This window comes from Gymnoscopelus microlampas, assembly GCF_963454915.1.
Source record: "Gymnoscopelus microlampas genome assembly, chromosome: 12".
Taxonomy (NCBI): domain Eukaryota; kingdom Metazoa; phylum Chordata; class Actinopteri; order Myctophiformes; family Myctophidae; genus Gymnoscopelus; species Gymnoscopelus microlampas.
Genome location: NC_139949.1, coordinates 14274599 through 14300475, shown reverse-complemented (window position 1 = coordinate 14300475; position 25877 = coordinate 14274599). Strand labels below are relative to the sequence as shown.

The 25877-nt window shown below is 43.9% G+C and overlaps 1 protein-coding gene across 2 annotated transcripts in view; it reads right to left on the bottom strand.

Moving 5' to 3' along the window:
• mntb (MAX network transcriptional repressor b) overlaps nt 1-25655 on the bottom strand; it is a 33783-nt gene extending 8128 nt beyond the window's left edge. The window contains exons 1-4 of one of the 2 annotated variants that reach the window (XM_084074770.1): nt 25352-25655; nt 19735-20395; nt 19404-19445; nt 9719-9830 (exon numbers count right to left, since the gene is read on the bottom strand). In XM_084074770.1, the coding sequence (XP_083930896.1) occupies nt 9719-9830; nt 19404-19445; nt 19735-20395; nt 25352-25424 (888 nt within the window). In that variant the 5' untranslated portion in view covers nt 25425-25655. The remainder of the gene's footprint in view (nt 1-9718; nt 9831-19403; nt 19446-19734; nt 20396-25351) is intronic. The other variant, XM_084074771.1, reaches the window with a different exon arrangement.
• Nucleotides 25656-25877: the final 222 nt, after the last annotated feature.

The following is a 25877-nucleotide window of genomic DNA, read 5'->3' as shown; positions in this document are numbered from 1 at the left end:
AGGAGCAAAAAGGAAGGGAGGATAGAAGACAGGAGGATGGAGAGAACAGGGGGAAGGAAAGAGGAGGGGATTGAATTAAGAGAGAGAGAAAGAGAGGGAGAGAGAGAGAGAAAGAGAGGGAGGGGGGACAGAGAGAGAGAGGAAGTGATAGTGAGAAATGAGCCTTTGGGGACACATGTTCCTACTCCAGGCCGCTCAGTCCAGTGAGCAAAGCTGTTTACCTTGGAGCCTTACGTGACGTCTCAACACACGAACACACTCCCTGCTACTGCCAACACACATCCAGTCAACTTAAACAACCTCCCTGACGTGTGTGTGTGTGTGTGTGTGTGTGTGTGTGTGTGTGTGTGTGTGTGTGTGTGTGTGTGTGTGTGTGTGTGTGTGTGTGTGTGTGTGTGTGTGTGTGCGCGCGCTCACATACATGCGTGCATGCCTGTGTGTGTTCTTGCATTTCTAAGATGACAATGAGGAAAATCCTGCACGGTGAACACATTTTGAGCGCACCTCACTGTTTCAGGGTTAGAAATAGCTTCCCTGAACTTCCAGATACCTGACTTCATACCTGACTTAAGGCTTCATACCTGACTTATGGCTTAGGTTAAGGTCAGGTATGAATTGTCGACTGATGCTGCGTTCACACTAGCGGTGACAAAGCATCAGGTTAGAAGTAATTGTCAATGGAAGCCAGTGACACAAAGCTACAAACTGACACCCGACACTTGACATTGCGTGACACGCTACAATTTTATTTTGTTTTTGAGCAGGCTTCAACTTTTTTCAGCGCTCAGATGACGCAGTGAAGTGTCAATCAATCATGTTTTTCTTTCAACGTTTCCACTCCCCTTCTCTCCACAATTCCTGCTCCACTCCGTGAATGGAAGAAAAACCCATTCTTGCAATGAACCAGTTAGCTTTTCTATTTAACCCTTTTCATGTATGCAGTTCGCCATAGCAACACTTCAACACTTGGTTGTTCTGTAGCTTTAAAGGGTTAAGAGAAGGAATGCCGTTCATGGATATCAAAGTACAGTACGTCTGTACAGACGCTTCTGCAGCAATCCAGACGTGCCTTAAAGGTTGCACGGCGAAGATTCCAAGTTATATCATTCATCTCTTCAACGAGACACATTGTGCGACAACTCAGACACAGCACTGCCAATGGACATTGTATTTAACACAAAGCTTCAGTCTTCCAACAGATGTGTCTGGCCAGAACAGGCCACATGCACGGGTGTATGATGCGCGCTGCCATGCAACTAAACAATTAACCACTTAATCCCTCTAGACGTAGTAAACTGGACCAGAGTTGGCTCTGTACCTGGACCGCTTTTTTTCTCTTCGCAAAGAAATGCAGATCTACAAGCTCACAACGTGTTGTATATTCTATTTTTGGCAGATGTTGCCCTCAGAATATGGATGCTGGGGTTCAAGAGGTTAAAAGATCTCAACAGCCTGTTGACAGCGCAGTGGTTCAGACACGCACCTCTGGAACAGCATGTACTCACACCCAACCACAGCCTTTCTACTGTTTCTCCCCTACACTGTCTCCCTCTGCTGCTGTCTGTCTCTCCTACACTGTCTCCCTCTCCTGCTGTCTGTCTCTCCTACACTGTCTCCCTCTGCTGCTGTCTGTCTCTCCTACACTGTCTCCCTCTCAGCGTTCCTGTCTGTCTCTCCTACACTGTCTCCCTCTCAGCATTCCTGTCTGTCTCTCCTACACTGCCTCCCTCTCCTGCTGTCTGCCTCTCCTACACTGTCTCCCTCTCAGTGTTCCCGTCTGTCTCTTCTACACTGTCTCCCTCTCAGCGTTCCTGTCTGTCTCTCCTACACGGTCTCGGTCTCAGCTGTCCTACAGTCTGTCTCTCCTACACGTCTCTCTCACAGTCTTCCTACTGTCTGTCTTTCCTACACCGTTTCCCTCTCAGCTTTCCTACCGTCTGTCTCTCCTACAGCGTCTCCCTCTCAGCTTTCCCAGCTTTCTTCTCCTACAAAGATTCCCTCTCAGTGGTCCTACCGTCTCTCTCCTACAATGCTTCCTTCACAGCTTCCCTGTCGCCTGTCTCCCCTACAAAGTCTCCCTCTCAGCTCTCTTGCATTCTGTCTCTCCTACACGGTCTCCCTCTCAGCCTCGTCTGGGTAAAAAAAACATAATACAATTATTAAGAATCCCCCTCAGTCCCGCAAATCACCACGGAAACAGCTGCCACCCCCATGGCCGTTTCCGTGGCAACCCCATCCACGAGGAGCCGGCTGCCGGAGCGACGGAACAGAGGAGGGCACGAGGAGACGTCTAATTGGCTGATACCTACGGGGTAATTACGTACAAGGAGCGATCCGATTGGGCGGTTCGCCAGACGGCCGCGTCAGATCACTTTGCCACATCCCTACCACCCCATCATCCCACGCTCCTCCTTCTCTCTTAACCCTTTAAGACCTGAAGCCGATTCTACATGTTCCAGGGACCCCCCAGAAGCAAAGATTTGAGTTAAAAATATTCGCTTAAAAAATATATATATTCAAAGATTTGCACACATTTTCACGATTTTTCAAAAATAGCAGATCTACAAGCTCATAGCGCGGCACTCGGTGCCGCGCTATGAGCTTGTATATCTGCTGTTTTTGAATAGCCAAAGTGTAAAATAAAGCTTTTTAGCTCAAATCTAAAAATGACCCAGTTCCAGGTCTTAATGGGTTAAACCCTCTGTTCTTAGTCAAACGGATCCCGAGTTGCAACAGTACTTGGTGCGCTCTTTTTCCCCCCCACTACACTAAATCTCTTTGCTGAAAAGAGCCGATCTAAAAGCTCACAATGGGTGGCAAGCTTGTACTGTAGATCTGCTATTTTTGGCAGATGTTCCCCCCCCAGGGTAGGGATGCTGGGGCTCAAGTGGTTAAACGCCCTTCCCCCTTGCTGTTCTTCTGTGTTCTTCTGTCGTGCATCCTGCCTCGTCCCCTCACCTCCCCTCTGTAATAACTCCTAATTTACGCTCCCGTGCACACACCGGTGCTGCAAACGGCAGACCTGCAAGCCCACAACGTGTTGTGGATCCGGCAGGTCTGCTGAGAGTATGAATGGGGCTTACAAAGGTGCCTGGGGTGTCGTATGGTCCGACAGACCCCACCTTCACTGTGAGAACATATTGCGGTTATTTCTGCTTTATTGGATAGTATGGCACTATCCATCCACAGACTGTAAAGAGAGTAGAGACACTGCATTATGTAGAACACCGTTTCTCAACGTCTAGTCTGGGGCCTCCCAGAGGTCCAAAACAGACCCTTAACGGTCTGTAATATCTGAAAGGGTACATATGGAACCCGTTTGGGATCCTAATCTACACTGTAAAATTCTCAGTGTTCATTTGCACTTCCTCCCTCGCAGCTTTCCTACCGGCTGTCTCTCCTACGCTGTCTCCCTCTCAGCTTTCCTACCGTCTGTCTCGCCTATATGCTGTCTCCCTCTCAGCTTTCCTACCGTCTGTCTCTCCTATATGCTGTCTCCCTCTCAGCTTTCCTACCGTCTGTCTCTCCTACGCCGTCTCCCTCTCAGCTTTCCTACCGTCTGTCTCTCCTGCTGTCTTCCTCTCAGCTTTCCTACCGCCTGTCTCTCCTATGCTTTCTCCCTCTCAGCTTTCCTACCGCCTGTCTCTCCTACGCTGTCTCCCTATCAGCTTTCCTACCTTCTGTCTCTCCTGCTGTCTTCCTCTCAGCTTTCCTACCATCTGTCTCTCCTATATGCTGTCTCCCTCTCAGCTTTCCTACCGTCTGTCTCTCCTATATGCTGTCTCCCTCTCAGCTTTCCTACCGTCTGTCTCTCCTGCTGTCTTCCTCTCAGCTTCCTACCGTCTGTCTCTCCTGCTGTCTCCCTCTCAGCTTTCCTACTGCCTGTCTCTCCTACGCTGTCTCCCTCTTAGCATTCCTAATATCTGTGTGGGGTATGCTAAAGAGACGTCCTCATATGAACCTCAAACTTGGCAGTAAGCTGAGTCTCAGGCGTATAAGCGGGACGGTACACTCCTTCTATCTCTTGTACTCATACTTTACCTATTATTTGATCCTATTGCTGATATCTAGTGTAGATTTGCCCTTGTACTTTTTACTGCCGATTCCTTCCTTCCCTCAATGAGGGGGTTCCAGGGGGTCCCCAGAAAAATGTGTTAACCTAGCATCAAAATCTGTTTAACCGCTTTAATCCTAATGCACATCGCGTTGGCGGAAACATTTTGAATATTTGTGAAACATTTTAACAACACAAATCTTGAATGGTGGTCCCTGGCACAAAATATTTTCAGATGAGGGTCCGCAGTACATATTCATTTGGGGGGTCCCTGACATAAAAAGGGGGACACCAATGTCCCCTACACTCTCCTTCCTGTCCCTGCTGTAAGAGGTATGGACGTGACCTTATAAAGCATCTTCAGAGATGAAAAGGAGTTGCATGAAAAGACATCCCTGAAACATCCCCACTGCGGCAGCGTCATCATCACCCACGCCAACTAAAACTCAACACCTATACAATCTGGGCTTTTTTGACGTGCAGCACTGCAGCATGTGCGTGCACACACACACACACACACACACTAAGGTGGGTTGACCACCTGCCATCATCCGTTGCTATGGTTACAGAGTGTTGAGGGCCAGAGACGCGAGGGCAACGGAGGACAGGAATGAGCAAAAGAGAGAGAGGAGGAGGCGGAGGGGGGAGAGGGATGGGGTGATAAAAAAAGAAGAGGGAAGTGTAAATGGGGGGAGGGAGGTCTTGCACAAGCCTTCATTACGGGACTATACCCAGTTGTGTGGAAGCAAATTGTCTGCCGCACATGCCCAGTGGCACACACTGGATAAGAGCACACACCCTGGTCTCTCTCTCTCTCTCTCTCTCTATCTCTCTCTCTCTCTCTCTATCTCTCCCCCATCTTTCACTTTATCTCCCCCCTCTCCCCTTACATGTACACTGTCAAGAGTTATTTTATCACTGAGGATTTTCCCAGAGATACAAAATCGTTATCTAATGAGGTCTGTGGGCTGAATCCATATCAAACTGTGGGTCCTTGAAATTAAAAAGGCTGAGAATCACAGCCCTAGTCTCCTCCCCCCCCCCCCCCCCCCCCCCCCCCACACCCCCACACACACACACACACACACACACACCCTCTCTCTCTCTGCTGCAAGAGGGAGGGGCAGAGCAGTGCGGGGGCAGGGAGAGAGGATGATGTCATGGGACTCGGGCTAGCCATGTGCTCACGGCTCACGTGGCTTCTTGTGGAGAGAGATATGCACAGACAGATGGAAGGAGAGAAAGATGGAGAGCGAACAGAGCAAACTGAGAGAGAGGGCCATGTTAGTACACGGGGACAGCTGACGGGGAGTTGGCGTGGGGTCTTGTTTGACAACGCCCTCTGGCTCATGAAAATGTCACCGGCACACTTTTGTTCACTTGGAAATATGTCATTGACTAGAGTCATTTCTTTGTCGAAAGGGTCATGTGATGAAATATAAATTCACTGGAATCACTAGGTAACTTGCTATGTATCAGTAATTATCAATAGATAGATGACCGCATTGCTAGCTAGTAATTTGCTGTAGTAAAAAGATGACATGATTGCCATATAACCTCTAGAAGAAACCATGTATCTCCATATTTCACCTTTTTATGTTTTTTCAATGAATGCCCTGCTTATTCATACAAGAGGGTCGCACAAAGGTAGTGAAAATAGAAGATCTACAATAGGCTCTATGCACAGCAGCCATATCGGGAATGATTTGGGCCCCTTCCTTACTTCCTTCACAGGTGTTACCAATGATACTAATTAAGGCTCTGTTCCATTTAGTGTGGCATAGTGGTTGTCTTATTTTCAAGGACCCCCATAACTCTGAGAGTGTACAAATGGAACCAAATGGACCTTACGGGTCCATTTGGTTCCATTTGTATACTCTCAAGAGTTACACACCCACCATAAGGGGCCATTTGGGAACCAAAATGGAGTGTTTCTAGTGAGCCAACATGCACGATATCAGCACCCTGACCAGAATGGAACAGAGCCTTCATTAGTATCATTGGTAACACCTGTGAAGGAAGTAAGAAGAGGCCCAATTTCTTTCCAATATGGCTGCTGTGCATAGAGCCTACTGTAGATCGTCTATTTCCACTATTTCTGAACATTTTCATTCTATTTCCTGAAAAGTAATGGTTTTGGACATACAAGGTTTCCACCCGACAGGGACAATATCCTTCTATAAATGAGTGAAATCTCTGCATGAGTGAGTGAGTGAGTGAGTGAGTGAGTGAGTGAGTGAGTGAGTCCCCCGCTTATCTCTAGAACCACCCAACCAATCTACTTCCAACTCGGGATGCATATTGCAGAGGACCCAAGGGAGTGACCCACCGAGTTGGAAATCGGTCATCCATGACATCATAGTACTGATGTCAGAGACTGTCCTGGATGCCATAATTGGGCATGGCTGACACGGAACACCATATATATACTGTATGTGCATGAAAGGGACACGGACACACAGACGGGTACACAGGGTACTTTGACAACAGGTACAACGGGTATTGCACCGGACGGGCATGCGTTCCCAATGGGTTTTGTTCCCGACTTGCATCGTTCTCGGTGACTATTCTGCCCAACGGGCACCGGTCTAGTGTGATTAAATGTATTCACAACTGAGGAAACACTGGAGCTTATCGGGGCACAAAGGAACCAAAACACAGAGCAGAAAACAACGGCCGTTGACTATTCATAGAATGGCTGTATCATGACCAGGCTGGCCATGTTTTCAGCCAACTCCCTCCTCACACTGTTGGTAAATCCCAGAAGAACTACCTTTCATTCCCCCGGGTAGTTCCTTGTTGACAGTAATATGTTAACATATTTATTCAATGAAAGTGTTAACTTTTCTAATGTAAGATTTTGCAAGTAAGTCGTGCAGGGTAATGCACTGTGAGCAAGTCCGTTATGAGAAAATAATCGCACTTTGCATCAGGCTCCATAGCACCCTCCTGTCGTGCGGTTAGTCTCATAACTGACATGTTCAAAGTGCATTATCTATTACTTAACAGTCAGAATTACCAAATTATTAACCAAATAGCTGAGAGTACATCCAATTTATTTATGTCCTTCTGATCTGTTTGCTGCTTAATTTAATCCAGAACCCCCATCTATCCCCACAAATCTGCTGCCCATCTTAAAAAACATAAAATACTAAAGATCAATCTAACATATTCAAATATAACAATGGAAAAGGCTGATCTCTTTGCTCAAGATCATAAAGAAACTTTAACGACTCACACTAGTGGTGACAAAAGCATCAAAACGTCCGAGCGCAGCCAACTATGTTGCTGCCAAGTAGAGGTGTCACAATACGCCTAATCCACGATTCGATTCAAATTTCGATTTTAAAGGTAGGGTAAGTGATTTTCTTTGGTTAAAATACGTGTTAAATAGCTCTATATTCTGATAGTACTCATTGCTATAGAGTGTTTGTTCAGTAAAAGGAATCTCCTTGTCTCTCCAGCTCTTTATAAAACAGAAAATGCATTTTCGTTTCAGTTTCATTTCCAATTTTATCCAATCAGGATAGAGAACTCAATCAGGATATAGATTAAACAAGTGAAATTGGAAGTGATGACACTAAGAAATGAGCAGGCAAAATTGGAACTGGAACACTATAAAAATGAAGCTTAAAAATGGGTACTTTCTCCTGATTGGCTGAGATTTAATGTATTTTCTGTTTATTAAAGAGCTGGAGAGACGGGGAGACTCCTGTTACTGAACAAACACTCTAGTCTATAGTAATGATTCCTATCAGAATATAGTGCTTTAACCTTTTAACAAAATACTTTTTGTTTTAACCCAAAAATATCACTTACCCTACCTTTAAGCTCACGATTTGATTTTTATTTAATTTTAATTATTAGGCTATTGACTCTTGATTTGTAAAGAAAAACACTTGTTTTTCAACAAATAACTTTTATTTTAATAATTATAAATAACAAATGAGAATCTAGAATAATAAAATGTTTAACTTTGAGTTTTGTCATTGACATTTTCAGATTCTTCTTTAAGAAGATTAGTTAACATTCTTTGAAAAGTTCAGATTTTTTCCCATTCCAAGTGGCTATGACTGACTTCCAAAGTTTGCGGGCCCTGGGTAGAAAACCCGGCCTGGTGGAGATTGGCAGAGATCTGCGCTCTGAGGAGGACTGTTCTAGTTAAGGCAGTCCATCAATTGGACGCGTTGTGAGCTTGTAGATCGGCTATTTTCAAATAGCCTATGTATAAAATAGGGCTAAAGTGGTTAATGTATGTTTTATAATATAATAATGTATATCTGCAAACTGTGCAAAGTAACTAAAGTTTTCAAATAATTGTAGTGGAGTAAAAAGTACAATGTTTGCCTCTGAGATGTAGTGGAGTAGAAGTTAAAGTACTGAAAGCTGGAAATACTCCAGTAAAGTAAAAAATACCTCAAAATTGTACTTAAGTACAGTACTTGAGTAAGTGTACTTAGTTACTTTCCACCACTGCTCAAATGCGATCTGCTGCCATGGCACTTTGTAACGTTCTAGAACAGTTTGAATATTTAAATCCAGCGTTCTCACCACTGAAAAGGCTTGCATGTCACGAGACTGCGCTCGTTATTTCTTGAGCGCTACCCGCGGGTCGAATTGTGTGTGAGTTTGGGGGGAAACACATGGTTTCTCTCTCTGTCAACTCAGCTGAGGCTTCCTTTTTCCCTGTCGGGAAGCAGGAATGTGCAAAATGTACAGAAAAACAACGCATGGCTTCCCTTGGACCAGCATTGCCAGATTTTGTGAGAGAAACAAGCAACCAGGTCTATGAAAAGAAGTCCAAAATAAGCGACTAGGGCAGGTCAGTCAAACGTTATTGTCGAATGTTGTTTTAGAGCAGCGGTTAACAAACATTTTCATGTCAATATATTCAAGCGACTTTACAGATAAACAAGTCTAACTTGACTTGGCAACACTGCCTTGGACTCGCACATGTGCTGGACTGTGAGAATCGTGATACGGCATGTAATTTCGGTACACTGTATCGAACGTAAATTTTGATACATTTTCAGTACGTATCGAGTATCGCGATGGCCTTACTGCCAAGTCACCGTTACTCAAGCCAATGAAAAGGGTAGGGTTAAATAGCACAGGGCAGGAATTAGTTTCTCTTCTATTTACGTAATGGAGCAGGAATTGTGGAGAGACCAGGGGAGTGGAAATGGTGAAACACAAACATATGATTGAATGACACTTCACTGCGTCACTGGAGCACTGAAAAACGTTTAAGCCAGCCCCACGTCTTAGTGTGCCACACTTGTCACTCTGCAACACGTATTGATTGAAAAAGAAAAGAGCAGGAGTGTCGTTCGGACACGTTTCAAGTTACTAGCATGTCCATATACGGTAGAAACAATGCTAGAGGGCAGTGCCAACCAAGCGTACCAAAACAAAACATTTAGCAAAGCACCCAACGTTAAAGGATCACCACACCGAACTCTAGTCTATAAAGAATTTCAAGAGGTTTGGGACAGGTCACGTTTCAACATCACTGAAGCATTAGGAAAGATATCCCAGAAAGCAACGCCAACCCCCTCGCCCTCCCCCCAATCCTGAGAACAAAACAACAACTGAATATTGTGACCGCAGGCCATATGGTCACACTTTGTAGAATTTGATCAATTCAAAATAGTAAAAGGGTACCTGTATGTAACGCAAGGCGCTGCGGAGAACACTCAAGTTGGACGTCTTCTTCTCGTCCACATTTGGAACGTTCTTCTTCAGGGTCTCAAAACACTCCTTCAGGTGTGCTCGTCTGGAGAATGGAAAAGAGCACAGAAAGAATTGAATGACGAGAGAGACGGTCACTGTGGAAGTCTGGGTGAGCCTCCGGATACTGGCCGTCAACAGGATGCGAGGAACTAATGGCAAGATGGCAGCACACGTCTCTACGTTTGTTTCATGAAAATAGATGTTTTCCTTGCGTTTCCTTTACTGTGCTTTGGTTTGAAACAAAAACATTTTCAAGCTCAAATCTACTCTTGAAATAAACCAAATGTATGGTGGCAGCACACGTCTCTATGTTCGTTTCATGAAAATAGATGTTTTCCTTGTTTTTCTTTTACTGTGCTTTGGTTTGAAAGTAAAACATTTTCAAGCTCAAATCTACTCTTGAAATAAACCAAATGTATAGATTTAAACAGCAAAACCCCGGCAGGATCTTGTATTTTATCCTGCCAAGTCTTCCACTGTTGACATCCTGACTCTAGTGTATTTACCTGCCGGCTGCCCACCCACCCCCTCCTCCAGTCTGCTGCTGGCTCTGTTCGCTCTGTCCCTGCTGTGCTCCCTGCCTGTTGCTTTGCTGTTGTTGCCGACAGGTGCATCTCCTCTCTCCACCTGCCAGCCTGCAACTTTGCTAGCTCTCCCCTTAGTGGAGGTGCTAAGCAACATTTGACTTCAAGTCATGATGCAAAGGTCCCCTTTGGTATGGAAGTACCTTAGGGCCATAGGAAAAGAATTATCCAAAGAGACGAGTTAGATCACCCTTCTTTTTTTTTTTTAGGCGTTTTTAAAAATGGCCACCGACAATTAACCACTATTACACCAGACCCCATATCTTTGCTTCTGTTAGAGCTATAATAATAATATTGGTGTCAAAGTGTACATTTTTGTGGTCAAGGAATTCAATTAAATAGGTTTCAATGCAAAAAAACGAATACTTCATTAATTGCCATGACAGCGGGGGGTAAAATATGCAAATTTCATTAAAAAAATACGTTTTAACAGGGTAACTTAACCCCTCCCCCTCTAAAACTTGTATTAACTTGTCCCTTTGTCATGGAAGTACCTTAGGGCCATAGGAAAAACAATATCCAAAGAGACAAGTTAGATCACCCTTCTTTTTTTTTATAGGCGTTTTTAAATATGGCCGCCGACAATTAACCACTATTACACCAGACCCCATATCTTTGCTTCTGTTAGAGCTATAGTAATAATATTGGTGTCAAATTGTACATTTTTGGGGCTGAGGAATTCAATTAAATAGGTTTCAATGTAAAATACCCAATGCTTTACTAATTGCCATGACAGCGGGGGGTAAAATATGTAAATTTCATTTGAAGAATACGTTTTAACAGGGTAACTTACCCCCCCTCCTCTAAAACTTTGATTTACTTTTCCCTTTGGTATAGAAGTACCTTAGAGCACTAAGAAAGAAATGATCCAAAGAGACAAATAAGATCACTCTTCATTTCTGAAATATATGCGTTTTTAAAAATTGCTGCCACCATTTGAAGTGATACAGCAGAACCCATATTTACTTCTGTTAAAGCTATAATGGTAAACATTTTTAGGGTCAAGGAATCCAATTAATTAGGTTTCAAGGCAAAACAAATCCCCAATAATGTTCTTACTACCATGACAATGGGGTTGTTGTGGTAATTTGAGTCTTGCACTTGCAAATAACCAGTTCTGGCAAGTCCCTTGAAATAATTGAAATTGAAGCCATTCATCAAAGGGCAAAAGGAAGAGGGGGCTCGACTCATCATTTACAGCCTTTTCCAAATATCGCTCATAAGCCTTCATCACAAGTACAGAGCAGCTACAGACACCTGATGCATGTACCAGGTTCTGCAGATGTGGTCAACACCAATGAAAGACTGAGCTTTGCCACTAGTTGAATTACCACAATTGGTGAGAGCTGTAGTCCATCCACTGCCATTCATCCAGCCAGTCTCCAGACACAATCCAGAGCATCTTTTTTGGCAAGTGTGAATAGGGGTTGATCAGCTAACATGACTGGTGTCTGACTTGGATTTAGGTAGTTGATTGCTTGAAGGAGGACATTCATTGCATGCCAAGCCAAGCCATAGTGGGACTGGTAGGAGACTCTGTGAACAGTGGCAGTATGTATGATCTGGATGGGGGGGCTGAACAAGGCTCTGCAATGCTTGCATAATATGCACCCCATGAGATCCATTCTTCATCCTCAAGGTTGTCTTTCCCCACAAGGTGTCGGTGACTCTCTCCAACCACTGGGAGCCTTCTTCAAGTGTGTTGCTGAGAGGACAAGAGGCTGGCTGAGGATGACTGTTTGTATTAAGGGCAGGAACATCAGTTTGGAGTGAAACATCCAGATCCATTGTTGTGTAGAAAGCTGGAAAGGATTGTACATGCTTCTTCCCCATCTTAGCTGGAACTAGGATGTTAGTGAGATTGGCTGTTTGTTGGTCATCTGACGGGAAGTGCTGCTGAATGCTTATGCATGTCCCATGGAGGGCTGATTTTGCTGTTGTTGAGGTCAATGTTGTCAAAACCACCATTAGTGAAGACACCCTTCTGCACACACCAATCTGCTCCCACTGATTGATCACTGTACTCAATGTTTTCAAGCGATCACATGATACACCATACCTCGCTTATGCATGGTATCCACCTGGTGTTTACTGCCAGTATGCAGGTGCAGATTCATTGCCAGATACAGTGAAGCTGTGGTTCCCTTTCTCTTATGTGACAACTAACACTACGGACATTTCTTGGATCTGCATTTCACAGAGTTGTAAATGATTTGCTGCCCAATTGATGTAGCAACCTGGCACTTCTCTGGTTCAGGGGCTGGCTGGTCAATACCTTATCCATTCAGAAGCATCTTTAGGAACAATTGCAGCAGGGGAGGGATTGAATCAGGAGGCTGTGAAGGAACCTGTAAATTATTGTTTCATCTGAAGATATTCTTCCCGGAGGATTTTAGCTGCTCTGAAGATGATGGAGACATCAGTAAATGTGTTGCTTTTCATGCCAACAACAGCTTTCAGGTCATCATCAAACAACATAACAGGGACCAGCCACGATCTAGTCACACAGATCTGATGTCAATATCCTCTCGAAGGCGCGTGGTGTTACATTTAATAATAATTGATTGACTCAAAGAATTCATTGAGGACATGTGCTCTGATGACCTGTGTTGCCTTATTTTCTGTCGTGTCACAACGGCGGTTTCTGCTTTTCTATAGAGCCTAGTCAGGCATGCACGATGATGCACTGCCTCCATAGCTACCATGTCACCAGCAGCTTGTTTAGCTAACAGACACTTGTCACCCAGCACCTGAGCACATTATTTCACTTTTCGATCCAATCCCAGGGTGGAAGCCGTCCTTAGTTCCTTTCTGTTGCCAACTTCACCACAGAAGAAACACGGTGTGGTTTATTCACATGAGGATGATGATGAGCATGAGAGTATAGCCTGTGCAGTGAACTTGCCACCACCATTCATGCACTGTGTTTTTACTGGGCTCACAGACTCTTCATGTCTTCTTCTTGCTCTGTCCACTTTTTGATCGATAATGGCACAGTTAACATAAAAAACATTCTGTATTCAATGAGAAAGTAATACAAACCTCAAATTGAACCTCAAAGTGTCTCAGATTTTCTGTCACCTCTGATTTAATCAAATTGTCGCAGTCCCTTGTGCAGAATTTATGTTTTGTGGCAGCAACAGGTGTAACTCTCAGGTGATAACAGTCAGACATATACACTTACAGTCAGACAGACACTAATCTCTCAAGACAGATTCAGAGCTCTGCAGCTGAATCTGTCGGGAGCTCCTGATACAACGTGTATAGTTAGGAATGTTAGGAATGTAAACAAAGACACGCAGACCGGAAGTGGAGGGCTGAGGGCGGACCTAATGGCCACCATCCTGTTATCCACATTCTATTGGGAGGTCCCCCCCAGAGTCAAATCTTAAGGAAAAAAATAGCAGAGGGTGCTGTTTTTTCCTTTTTTTGACTGGGTTCCTAGATTGGACAGACACACATAGAGCATATGGCATGTGCATAAGAGGTTGTACTTCTTAAAGTTTTTTTTATAGGGGGAACATTTTAATGTCACTTATTTTGTTGATTAAATGTGCATATTTTACCCCCATTGTGAGGGTAATGAGAAAACTATTGGGTTTTTTAGTCTTGGAACCTATGTAATTGTATTCCTTGGCTCCAGAAATGTACACTTTGACACCAATATTATCATCATAGCCCTAACAGAAGCAAAGATATGGGCTATGCTGTATTGCTGTAAATGGTGGCGGCCATTTTTTAAAACACAAATACTTTAGAAATGACGTCTTATCTAGTTTGTGTCTTTGGATAATTTATTTCCTATTCCCCTAAGGTACTTCCATGCCAAAGGGAAAACTAAATTAAAGTTTTAGAGGGGAAATAAATGGAAAGTTACCCGTTATTTACGTATTTTTCTAATAAAATGTGCATATTTTACCCCTGTTTTCAATGGCAATAAGAAAATGATTGGGTTTTTTGCCTGGAAACTTATTGAATTGGATTATTTGACCCCAAAAATGTACACTTTGACACCAATAATATTATTATAGCTTTAACAGAAGCAAAGATATTGGTTCTGCTGTATTGCTGTAAATGGTGGCGGCCATTTTTTAAAACGTGTATATTTCAGAAATGAAGGGTGATCTAACTCGTCTCTTTGGATAAATGTTTTCCTATGGTCCTAAGGTACTTCCATGCCAAAGGGGAAACTAAATTAAAGTTTTAGAGTGGGGAAAAATGGAAAGTTACCCTGTTAAAACAACATTTTCCAATTAAATTAGCATATTTTAGCCCTGTTTTCATGGCATTGAGAAAATGATTATTATTTTTTTGCCTTGAAACCTATTGAATTGGATTACTTGACCTCAAAAATGTACACTTTGACACCAATATTATTGTTATAGCTTTAACAGAAGCAAAGATATTGTTTTTGCTGTATTGCTGTAAATGGTGGCGGCCATTTTTTAAAACATGTATATTTCAGAAATGAAGGGTGATCTAACTCGTCTCTTTGGATAAATGTTTTCCTATGGCCCTCAGGTACTTCCATACCAAAGGGGACCTTTGCATCATGACTTGAAGTCAACGGCATATTTTTGGGTCCTAACACCTCCACTACCTTGTGTGCCTGCTGTCCTGCTGTTAGTCCCGCTGTTAACCCATTCAATCCGGGAACGCGTCTGTGTCATTTTAAAATGTCTTTGGTTATTCAGAAATAGTAGACTTACAAGCTCATAGCACTGAGTGCCGCGCTATGAGCTTGTCAATCTGCATTTTTTTGAAAAATCGTGAAAATGTGTGCAAATCTTTACAAATGTCTTCAACAGTTTTCTGAAAAATTGTATGTTTCTATATCAGTGGTTCTCAAACTTTTTCATGTCAAGGACCCCCAAAATTATATGTATTTGGCCACCGACCCCATCAAAATATGTTGTTCCAGGGACCCCCAGAAGCAAAAGATTTGAGTTAAAAATGTTGCTTCCAAAAATATATGTATTCAAAGATTCGCACAAATGTTAAAGATCTTTCAAAAAATAGCAGATCTACAAGCTCATTGTAGATCTGCTATTTTTCAATAGCCAAAGAAATCGTAAAATTACACAGATGCGTTCTCGGATTGAATGGGTTAAGTGTGCCTCTGTCCCAGGTGCCTCTCCTCTTCCCTCTACCAATGCTGACGCAGATCTCTCCGCCGGGTTGTGCCCAACGCGATTACCAGCACTCTGCCCCGCTGTGAAATGGCTAAGCAGGGGTCGCAGCAGGGGATATTCTACTTACGCTGACTTTTTCCTACTATGTGAAATTAAATACACCATATGTCTGTTTTGAAAGGTTATTTTAAACGTTTAAGAGAATTCTCTCACTGACCATGTACATGACCAATCATTTAATGCTAACGAGTTACTAGCTAGCTTAGCTCTGCTAAATGCCTAATGGAAATGGATGTCACCTGGGCCAGGGCAAGGAATATACGTAAAACTGAGCCAGACTAGCTCAGTTTTAAACAGCTCTATAACCAGTCTACATCGGGCAAAATCAGAATGTTTACCTCTGAAACCACAAAAACCTTAACTATTCAAAGTTCTGGAAAGTAATAAAATCCTCTTCTGGCTATGTACGCTCTAGTCTAGTGAAACTTCCAACCTACATACATTGTTACAGATTCCTGCACTCTGACTCATAAGTCAGCCATGCTTAAAGGAGCATTTCACCCCTGGAAGAAACTGCAATCACTCAATGGTAATAGTATTTGTAGTAGATAACAGTAGCACAATTTAAAATTTGCACCCTATGGCCATAAAAATAATGAAATCTGTGTGTTTGACTAGGTTTTGACTGGACTGCTTATTACTACAATGACCATAATGCTTTTGGTTTACTGCCCCTCCTTGTGGCAGGGGAGATTCTGTGTGGGTGTGATCTCCAACAACGACGTTGAAACAGCATGGTAGTGTTGCCATGTCTGCTTATTATAAGCGGCTTCTTTCTAAAATGTAGTTGATATTTGGGCTTGTTTCCAAATGTTTTGATTGTTGTTTAAACCAGTGGTTCTCAAACATGTTCATGTATTTTTCCACAGTCCCCCATCTGAAATTATAATTTGTGCCAGGGAGCCCCTAACAGATATTTGTCAAAAATATTCCACATTTTGCACTTTTTCCCCCTCAAGATGTTTTTGTAAATAGCAGATCTACAAGCTCACAATGGGCAGCGAAGCGTTGTGAGCTTGTAGATCGGCAATTTTCAAATATATAATATCCCATGTACATGTCTAGGTAAAGTTGGCCTAGTTATCCTCTTTTGGGTTTATTTTCTTAGACCTGGTTGCTTATTTCTCTCACAATATCTGGCAACACTGACTGAAGAACGTCAACCTAGCACATGTTCATCTAGTTACATATATGTCCAAGGATTCGTTAGTGATGTCATATCACTGTCAAATCCTTGCTATCTTCATGCAGTTCTACTTCCGTGTCGCATAGTAGTGACATCACTGTCGAATCCTTGGTATTTTTATCCTAGCCTTTCGCGACGGTTTGTTTACCAGCTGCCTCTCCACGCTGTCTTTTTTTTTTCACGCTTGAGCTTATGAAACACTACACAGGATTATTATTTCATGTCAACATTCAAGTACAACTATCAGAAGATAACTCAGGTAAAGTAAAGTCTCACTCTGCAACGGGGGGCGCAGCTAATGGGAGTGACTGTGTGGGGACACCCCATTGGGGCGGTCTTTGGAGCTGGTCTGTGTGAGACGCGTCGAGACAACATGTAGTGCGGAAAAGGAATGACATAACATTTCGTGACGTAAATAACGTCACGAGAAGGTAGAAGATTACTAGATATCTCAAAACACAGATCATACACAAAAATAATAATAATTGAGTCCTAAACTTCATTACCATTGGGTCATTTTCTTCCAGGGGTGAAATGTCCCTTTAACTGTTTCAATGGGCAATTTATTTCTGTTGGTTTTCTTTAGAATCCTTGTGTTCCTGAATGCCTAATTATGTGTGCAAGTTGACAACGCTTTCCCTATATCACATGGAGCTACTATTAATTGACCATTTCAATGTTCTATTGTTCTCCGTTTATGTCAACAACCTTAGAAAAAAAACGTATTTGGCATTTTCTGTACAGGCCTTTGACATTCCAGTCTGCAACTGATGTTGTTCAGTCCTGCCTGCAGCAACTAAACTTGGCATTAAATATAGGACTGTCACGATTGCAAATTTAAGTTGACCATTAATTGTCACACAAAATAATTACGATTAACGATTTATATGACAAATAATTTCAATTACATTTACAAATAAATTGCTGACTGGCTGCGGTGAAACCTGCAGGGAGGGTTTAATCCATCAAGGCAGAGTGAGATGTTTGTGCCCAGCAGGAACTAGGACGCAACACACCCTACTTCCCCTACTTCTGATCAGACGAAGGAGGAACCAGGCCCGGAGGCAACCCACAGTGCCTAGAGCCTCCTAGTGTCGCCAATACCTACTGCAACAGCTCACCTAACCTTGCCTGACATTGGCCGGACTGATGGCGTGGATTCACTCAAAAACTGCCATGTGTGAGTGGATCTGCGTTGTCGGTCTGGCTAGTGCCAGGCTAACCCTTACCCCTAATTAGAACTGTCTCTAACTACCCCCAAGAGACAGTGGGGGCAGTAGCACGCCACTTGGACACAGACCGGGGTCTGATCAGCTTAGGTCGGGTTGCTTGGAGGAGAGTGTCTGCTGCAAGACCCGAAACACCCAGTGACTCCTGATGATGTGTCCAACTTTGTGCATCAGTTGATGTTTTATTAACTGACACAGTTAATAATATTATACATAGCTTACAACATGTAAGCTTGTAGATAGCGGAAATAGCTGATCTACAAGCTTACAACATGTGACGTGTTGTAAGCCTGTAGATCTGCTATTTCTGGAAAATGTTTGAAAACCGCTTTACAATGTGCATTAAATTCACCCATTCCACACACCCATGCCTATATCAACAGAGGAAGCAAGGTACCTGCTCATCGGGAGCAGTTAGGGGTTAAGTATCTTGCTCAAGGACACTTGGTTTTTCTCGCCCCTCCCGTTTTTATGCGAGAATTTCTGGGAACCCAGATTACTTGGACACTAACCCAGGCGAAGCCGGGAAATCTTCTGATTCCCAAGTGACCTCCAGGTGATCTTAGGCTTCTACTTGAGAAATAAATCCTGCCTCTCCTTTAGAGCTATACCTTGTGTTGACAACATTCTTGCCATTGCAAGATTATGGCAACCTGTTGAACATGAGTGCCTATGTTGTGGTCGCTGGTCACTTTGTCTCATTGTGACCTGCAATTTGTCACTGGTTGTAAACATCTGATCCACCATACACAATCCAATTGGCCATCTCTTTTAAGTACAGTACATATAGGAATACCCATTAAAAAAAAAGGCATCATATTCATATGAAATCAAAAAGGAATTAGAACAGGAAGTATTAGAAATTGTCTCTATATCAGTAACAGGACTGCAACAGTTAATCAAACTAATAGATTTAATAAAATAATGCATTTTATAAAAGCGAAAATAGCACATCTACAAGCACAACGTGTCACAATGTAATGTTATGAGCTTTTTCTGCAAATTTAGTGCGCCAACTTTCTAAGTACAAATATTGGTTAATCCGACTAATTAGTCCATTCTAAATATCAATTATAATTTTGTATTTGCTGAAAAAACATGCTTCTCGCTTATTTGTTTAATAGACAAAGTAATAAATAAAATAACCGCTAAGAAGATAATTGACACCTGTAGCCCTCAAATGTATTATTCATACAATCCAAAAAATGGCTTTTCAAATTTTCGATAAGTGTGTATGTGTTTGTTTGTATGAAACCTAAAAGTATCTGTTTTTTGTGCAGCCCTCTTGGTTAGGTCTCTCTTGAAAAAAAGGTTGAGTCTTTGCCTGGTTAAATATAAGGTTTAATAGATAACCTGATAATTTGCTTTAATGTTTGGCCATGACATGAGTCAGCAGAAATACACTGGTGTTTCATTGTGACTCACCTGTTCTTCTCCAGCTTGTTGTGAACCTCTCTGGTACCAGCTCTGTAATCATACACACCCACAGACACACACACAGACACACACACAAATTAGAAACAAAAAGAAAACTTTTTCCTACTGATGTAATACTTTTTACATACCATTTTGGGGACATTGCAATGATGTACATTCACATTTTATAAAACATTAGTCCAAATCATTAGTCAAATATAATTGTGGACAGACACCAATGCTGTGCCCATTTTGCCATGCCAAGCCCAACCAACTGGTTTTATATAATTTATAAATATATATAATGTAAAATAATATATGACATTTGTCAGGAACATACACACACACTGACCCTCCAGGTCTCCTCTTCCCGTCTAAGGACCTCATGTCCTCCACCGTCAACCCGTTGGTTCGTGGCTGAGGGGTGCCGGTGGGCGGGGCTTGCTGGGGGAGCAGTGCATGCTGGGAGCCCGGCGCGGCGGCGGCGATGGGCGAGGCGTACGGGATCTGAACCTGGGGCTGCATGGGCTGCATGGACTTCACGTCGCCGATCGTCAGCGGCGGCGAGACGGGCTCTACCTTCACCTGGGGAGCGCACAGGAGGTGTCGGGGAGCGGGCTGCTGGGGAGGGGAGGAGGCGTGGCCGTTCTTGTGGACCGCCGTGGCCACGGCCATGGGGGCGGTGATGGGGAGGGGAGGGACCGAGGGAGTGGCCGTGACGACGGGAACCATGGGGATGACGGTGATGGGAACCTGGGAAGGCGGAAGGGACGGCGGAGGAGGCGGGGGGACAGGAGGCGCGGGGGAGGGGTGCCGTGGTTGTTGTTGTTGTTGTTGTTGCTGTTGCTGTTGCTGCGGTAGTTGCAGCTGTTGCCGGTGATGGCCATCGCCCCACACCACGTGGTTGGCTCTGATTGGTTGGGCCGACAGGGTCGCCGCCACCTCCATGCGCCTGGACTCCTCCCGGCTGAGGAGCTCCTCCTCTCTGCGATGCTCCTCATCTGTGAGAAGACATGGGATGAGGTCAGAGGGATTTACAGCAGTGAGCCAGAACAATAGAAAAGGAAATAAATAGCAGATCTACAAGCTTACAACACGTCACCAAGTGACGCATCGTAAGCAGATCAGACAGGTGTCTGACAGGCAGATATCTGCCTGTCAGACACCTGTCGTCTAGCAGGCAAGTTTATTTCAACAGAATAATGGCAAAGTGAAAGACTAGCACATGGCTCTCGTAATGTTTCTGGGTTATTGTGAGCAGCTTTTCATGCTGATAGGCCATATAGATTTGCAATTTGATAGAACGTATCTGTCTACTCAAAACACTGACTCTGGGTTTGCACTTGTATTTGTTCTGCTCAAAGTCAGCATGTAATATCTTTAAGTTAGTGACAGGCTGAAGATTTCAAGAATACAGCCATGAGATGTGTGATAAACCATGCTATCCATTATGGAGGATCCTCTGTCCAGCCCCCACCCTTTATTACTATATTTAACACATTTCTAATCTATCTACACCGTTATAGGGACCAAAAAATCATGCAATGCCAAATTTGTACAAAAGCAAATTTTGCCATTTTAGTTAGTTTGTGTTGGCTATTCAAAAATAGCAGATATACAAGCTCACAGCGCGTCATTTCGTGCCACGCTGCCAGCTTGTACATCTACTATTTTTGAACATTTTTTGAAAGATCTTCAAAGTGAGAGAACTTTAGAAGGCATTTGTAGAAACAGGCTCTGGTTTTAATGGGTTAAAATTGTAAGCTCCCCTTCCACCCGCCCCCACAAACATGTTTGTACATTTCATGTATACACACACACACACACACACACACACACACACACACACACACACACACACACACACACACACACACACACACACACACACACACACACACACACACACACACACACACACACACACACACACACACACACACACAGATGTCATGCTGGAGGCAGACAGCAGATACAGACAGGAGCGGAGGAGAGAACATGTCTGCCTGGCCTCTTTAACCAGAGAAACCCTCCTGCTGTCCGGAACATTCAGTCGACGTGCGTGCCTGCAAGCCCGACCTGTGATAGGCTGCTTAGCTAAATGGGCAGGGCCGGTTGTCAGGGAGCCACTCAGCTGCGTCAGCTAGACTTGGCGCCACGGCAACATACACAGCGCGTCACTGTACAGCATGCGTACAGAGAGACATGCTTACTTGCAGCGGTGGAAAGTAACTAAGTACATGTACTCAAGTACTGTACTTAAGTACGGTTTTGAGGTATTCTTTTTACTTTACTGGAGTATTTCCAATGTTCAATACTTTTACCTCTGCTCCACTAAATCTCAGAGGAAAATGTTGTACTTTTTACTCCACTACAATTATTCGAAATCTTGAGTTTCTAGTTAATTAGATTACATTTTGATCATTAGAAAACATGCATTAACCACTTTAGACCCATATACATTCTGCTTAATGAGTACTTTTACTTCAAGTATATTTTCATGTAAGTTTTGAATACAGGACTTTTACTTGTAACAGAGTATTTCTACATTGTGGTATTGATATTGGTACATCTCAGTACTTCTTACACGGTCACCACTGCTTACTTGCAGGCACACACGGAGGGGAGAATGGAATTCTGGGGCATAACACATATCACACTGGTTCCTCAAGTTTAAACACATCATTACGTAAATATATTCAATTAGGGCTGCAGCTATTGATTATTTTCTTAGCGATTATTCTATCAATTACTTTTTCAATTAAGCTAACAATGGAGAAGTGTGTTTTTATACATATATATCAACAAATGAATTAACCACTGAAGTCCTATTTTATACTTCGTCACACAACAGTGTTATAAATAAATAGCAGATCTACAAGCTCTCAACATGTCACATTGCGAGGTGTTGTGAACTTGTAGATCAGCTACTTTAACTATTGATAGGGATCAATTACTGAACAATTACTTATGATCAATTATTTTTAATAAATATTAAATCTACAAGTTTGATTAACCGTTGCAACCCTGTATGTAGTATGTTCAATAAATGCTATTGAGCAATAATCTATGAACCAGAAAATCTTTGCCAGGGAACACACGCACACACGCACACACACACACACACACACACACACACACACACACACACACACACACACACACACACACACTTTCTTTCGAGTGAGCACTTCCACATCAGAAAGACAGGTTCACCTCTCTAAAGTAATCTCAAGGGCCCTTAGTTACTATGACTACCGCTATATTCCCAGGGATTCATTCCACAGACCCACACGGCCCATAGCTACTGCCACTACAACACACAGCCAACACAATGTAACACAACTGTCATAAATGTGTGTGCCTGGTTGAATAAAAATGCTACATTTATTGACAGAATATCTCCCCCTATCTATGTGGGATTATCATTTCTGAACACAAGTTCACATCAAAATATGGCCACAGCCCAAAAGACTGGACATAATGAGTGAAATTACACAAGGGACCTGCCAATTTAGAGACAGTTATTTGTGCAATGAGCTAGAAACCATGGGGAAGGGGATTATAAATCATCTTGACTTAATTTATTACAAATGAACTGCTTCTAGATCTCAAAGATGTTAGATATGAAATATTGGACATACGATGAAAGCGGGAATAGCTGATCTACAAGCGCACAACTCATCACATTGCAAAGTGTTGTGAGCTTTCTTTTCTTTTTACGTGTTCTGACATGATGATGTTTTTAAGTAATCTGAACCCACTTCTAGTAACTTCCAGTCTAGTCACACGTACAATAATAATCTATTGCAGCAGAGAAGACACCCAGGAATAGATCCCATTCATCATTATTCTGGTCTTTCTCTCTTGCCAAGGGTCTGCAGAACTCTGCACTGCCTCACACAGCAGCACAGCAAGCATTTGACTCTAGTTTAGACGTCAACATTCCCATATTATGTCACCCTTTTTTCCTAATGGCACATGGATTCACTTTGCATCAAAGTAAGCATGCAGTGGAAAAGACAGTGCCTGTTAATGCCCCCTTTTGTGTGTATTTCTGTGGATTACAGTTGGTCTCTAGCTCTTCCCTGAGTGTCTCACGCAAACACACACAATTCAGCCATGCTCTAGTTTGGAAATGCACGCAAACGTAAATTACATAACTCCTGCATTGATGGAGGGAAGGGGGCGGGGGGAGAAAGAATTGTGGTGGTGGTGGGGGGAGGGGGGAGGGGGGCTGCCCTACTTCCCCCCTCTCCCCGTGACCCGCCGCTGTCAGCGGAGTGGGGAGGAGGGGGGCACAATGCACGTGGTTGTCGAGGGCGGGCCCAGTCAAGCACAGGGTACTTTGTTGCCTTTAAAAGGTCAGAAGGCAACTTGCATTGTGCATTTTGTGAAGTAAATGTTAAACACTTTATTTTTCACAATTAAAATGCCTGAATGAAATGTAACAGTGGGCTGTTACGAATTAAATAAGATCAGAACTGTGACTATCCAAGCTATGCCCCTCCAGACTAGTGGCGTCAGTCATAACCTGCTATTATAACCTACCATAAAATAATAACAATCCAATTTGATAGCCGCGTGTTAAACGTTGTGCTCAAATCACGCTGTAACCTGGATGGTCACGACTCTAGCGAAGCACGCAAGTCGTGTGTGAAGGCAAAAACACACCCCGTGTGCCAAGCACGCGGTATGTAAGTGGGGGTGTAGATTATCTGACACGTCATCAGAAGGGAGAGACAAAAAGAAGCCAGTTCCCTACTTCCCTTTCCACTAGAATCGTGTTGGTCCTGTTGATTATAACTCCCCCAAGGGTCAACCCGGGACTGACTCACAGAACGTATTCTGAAGCGTGTTTTACCCTTCACTATGGCTTAATATTTAATCGACATCAAATAGATACACACGCGTAAAAAAGGAGAGCGGGGGACCCGCCCCGGTGTGTCATAAGATAGCAGAGCAGAGCCATGTCAGGGCATTACATAAAGAGAGCAGTCTGTCTCTCCTGCCACCGCCCTACCACCCACCCCCACGACGGACTGACTTCTGCTGCGCTCACACTGGCAGATTCAAAGATACAAAGCTACACAGCGTATTTGTAGCTTTGTATCTGAAGTTCAAATCAGTTCAACTTTTTTTTGTAGCTTAGTAGCTGCTGTAGCGTTTGAAGCAGCTACACACGTCTGGTGTATCTTTTAGTATCTTCATGTCGCTGGCTTCCATTTAAAAAGAATGGTAGCCTGTGTCTTTATATCTGCCAGTGTGAACACAGCATGAGAGAGAGAGTGGGTCAGACGGCTCCAAAAGGGGCCCATTCTTTATGAAACCCGCCTGGGGGGATGTGACTCATTGCGCCAACAACAAGGACCAAAGTGTGTTATCATTAACTAAATGTCTACTACTCAGGTGTTATTAACACTGCTGGCACAGGGTAGTTCTTAATGCTCGGCAGAGGGAAGGTGGGGACAACTTGTGTAACAAAGTTACCGCGACGGGACCGTAACCTAAAACCCCCCCAACAGTGCGCAGGAGCGGGCACCGTGCCGTGGTGTGTCTGACTGTCTGTCAGCAGGAGCTTCAACATTCACAACACAACACACACACCCCACACTCACGCACGCGCGCACGCACCGTGAGGAAAAATAGTTTGAAAAATACTAAACTTTTGGGGCTATTTCCGCATTTGGAACGAGCCAGGTAAACGGACATAATAACTAACTAATGGACAGGCTGAGTGTTGTTGACGCAGCAGCACCGGAGAGGCTTCCGCTCTCCTCCACTAGGCGGGTCAGTTGAAATGCATGACCAGTAGCGACTGACTGACTGACTGACTGGGACGGGCTCGTTTCGTTTCCCCCCAAAACTTTCGGGTTCCGACCGTTGTGTTAGTTGATCAACGGTTCCGTCTGGAAGCCTCCGCCCGGGCCCAGGGTGGTGCTCCTGCTCCGACTTACCACGTGCTATCTGTTGTTGCTGGGCTTGCCATTCCAGATATCTGGCCGCCTCCAGCAGAGTATCGATGCTCATCGCGCCGCGTCCCTCACGGTCGGTAGGCGACCCGGTTCCCCGGGACGGAAGGAAGCAAGAGAAACGGGCGGGTGTTTTTTAGTCTCCAGCGAGGCCCCGGTGGTGCACGATCAACCCGCACCGCACGCGTCGATCGTTCCTCCCTCTTTCTCCTCGAAAAGGGACCGAAAAAATCAATCGGAGAAACCGAAGGTAATTCCTCTGCATACGTAAAAAGATGATTGCAACAAGATGGCGATGCAACCACGGGAATACACACAAAACAAGGCGAGTCGTATTCTAGGCAAGCCCCGCCCCTCGGGGCTCTAGCCCCGCCCTTCTTACTACGACCTTCGGCAAAACACGGCGGACAGCCGTGTGGCTGCGTGGATGTACGGAGTACGGACCAGTGATGATCATTCTCATATCCCAGTTTGATATGCATTTAAGGCCCCAGACCCCCATTTTGATACG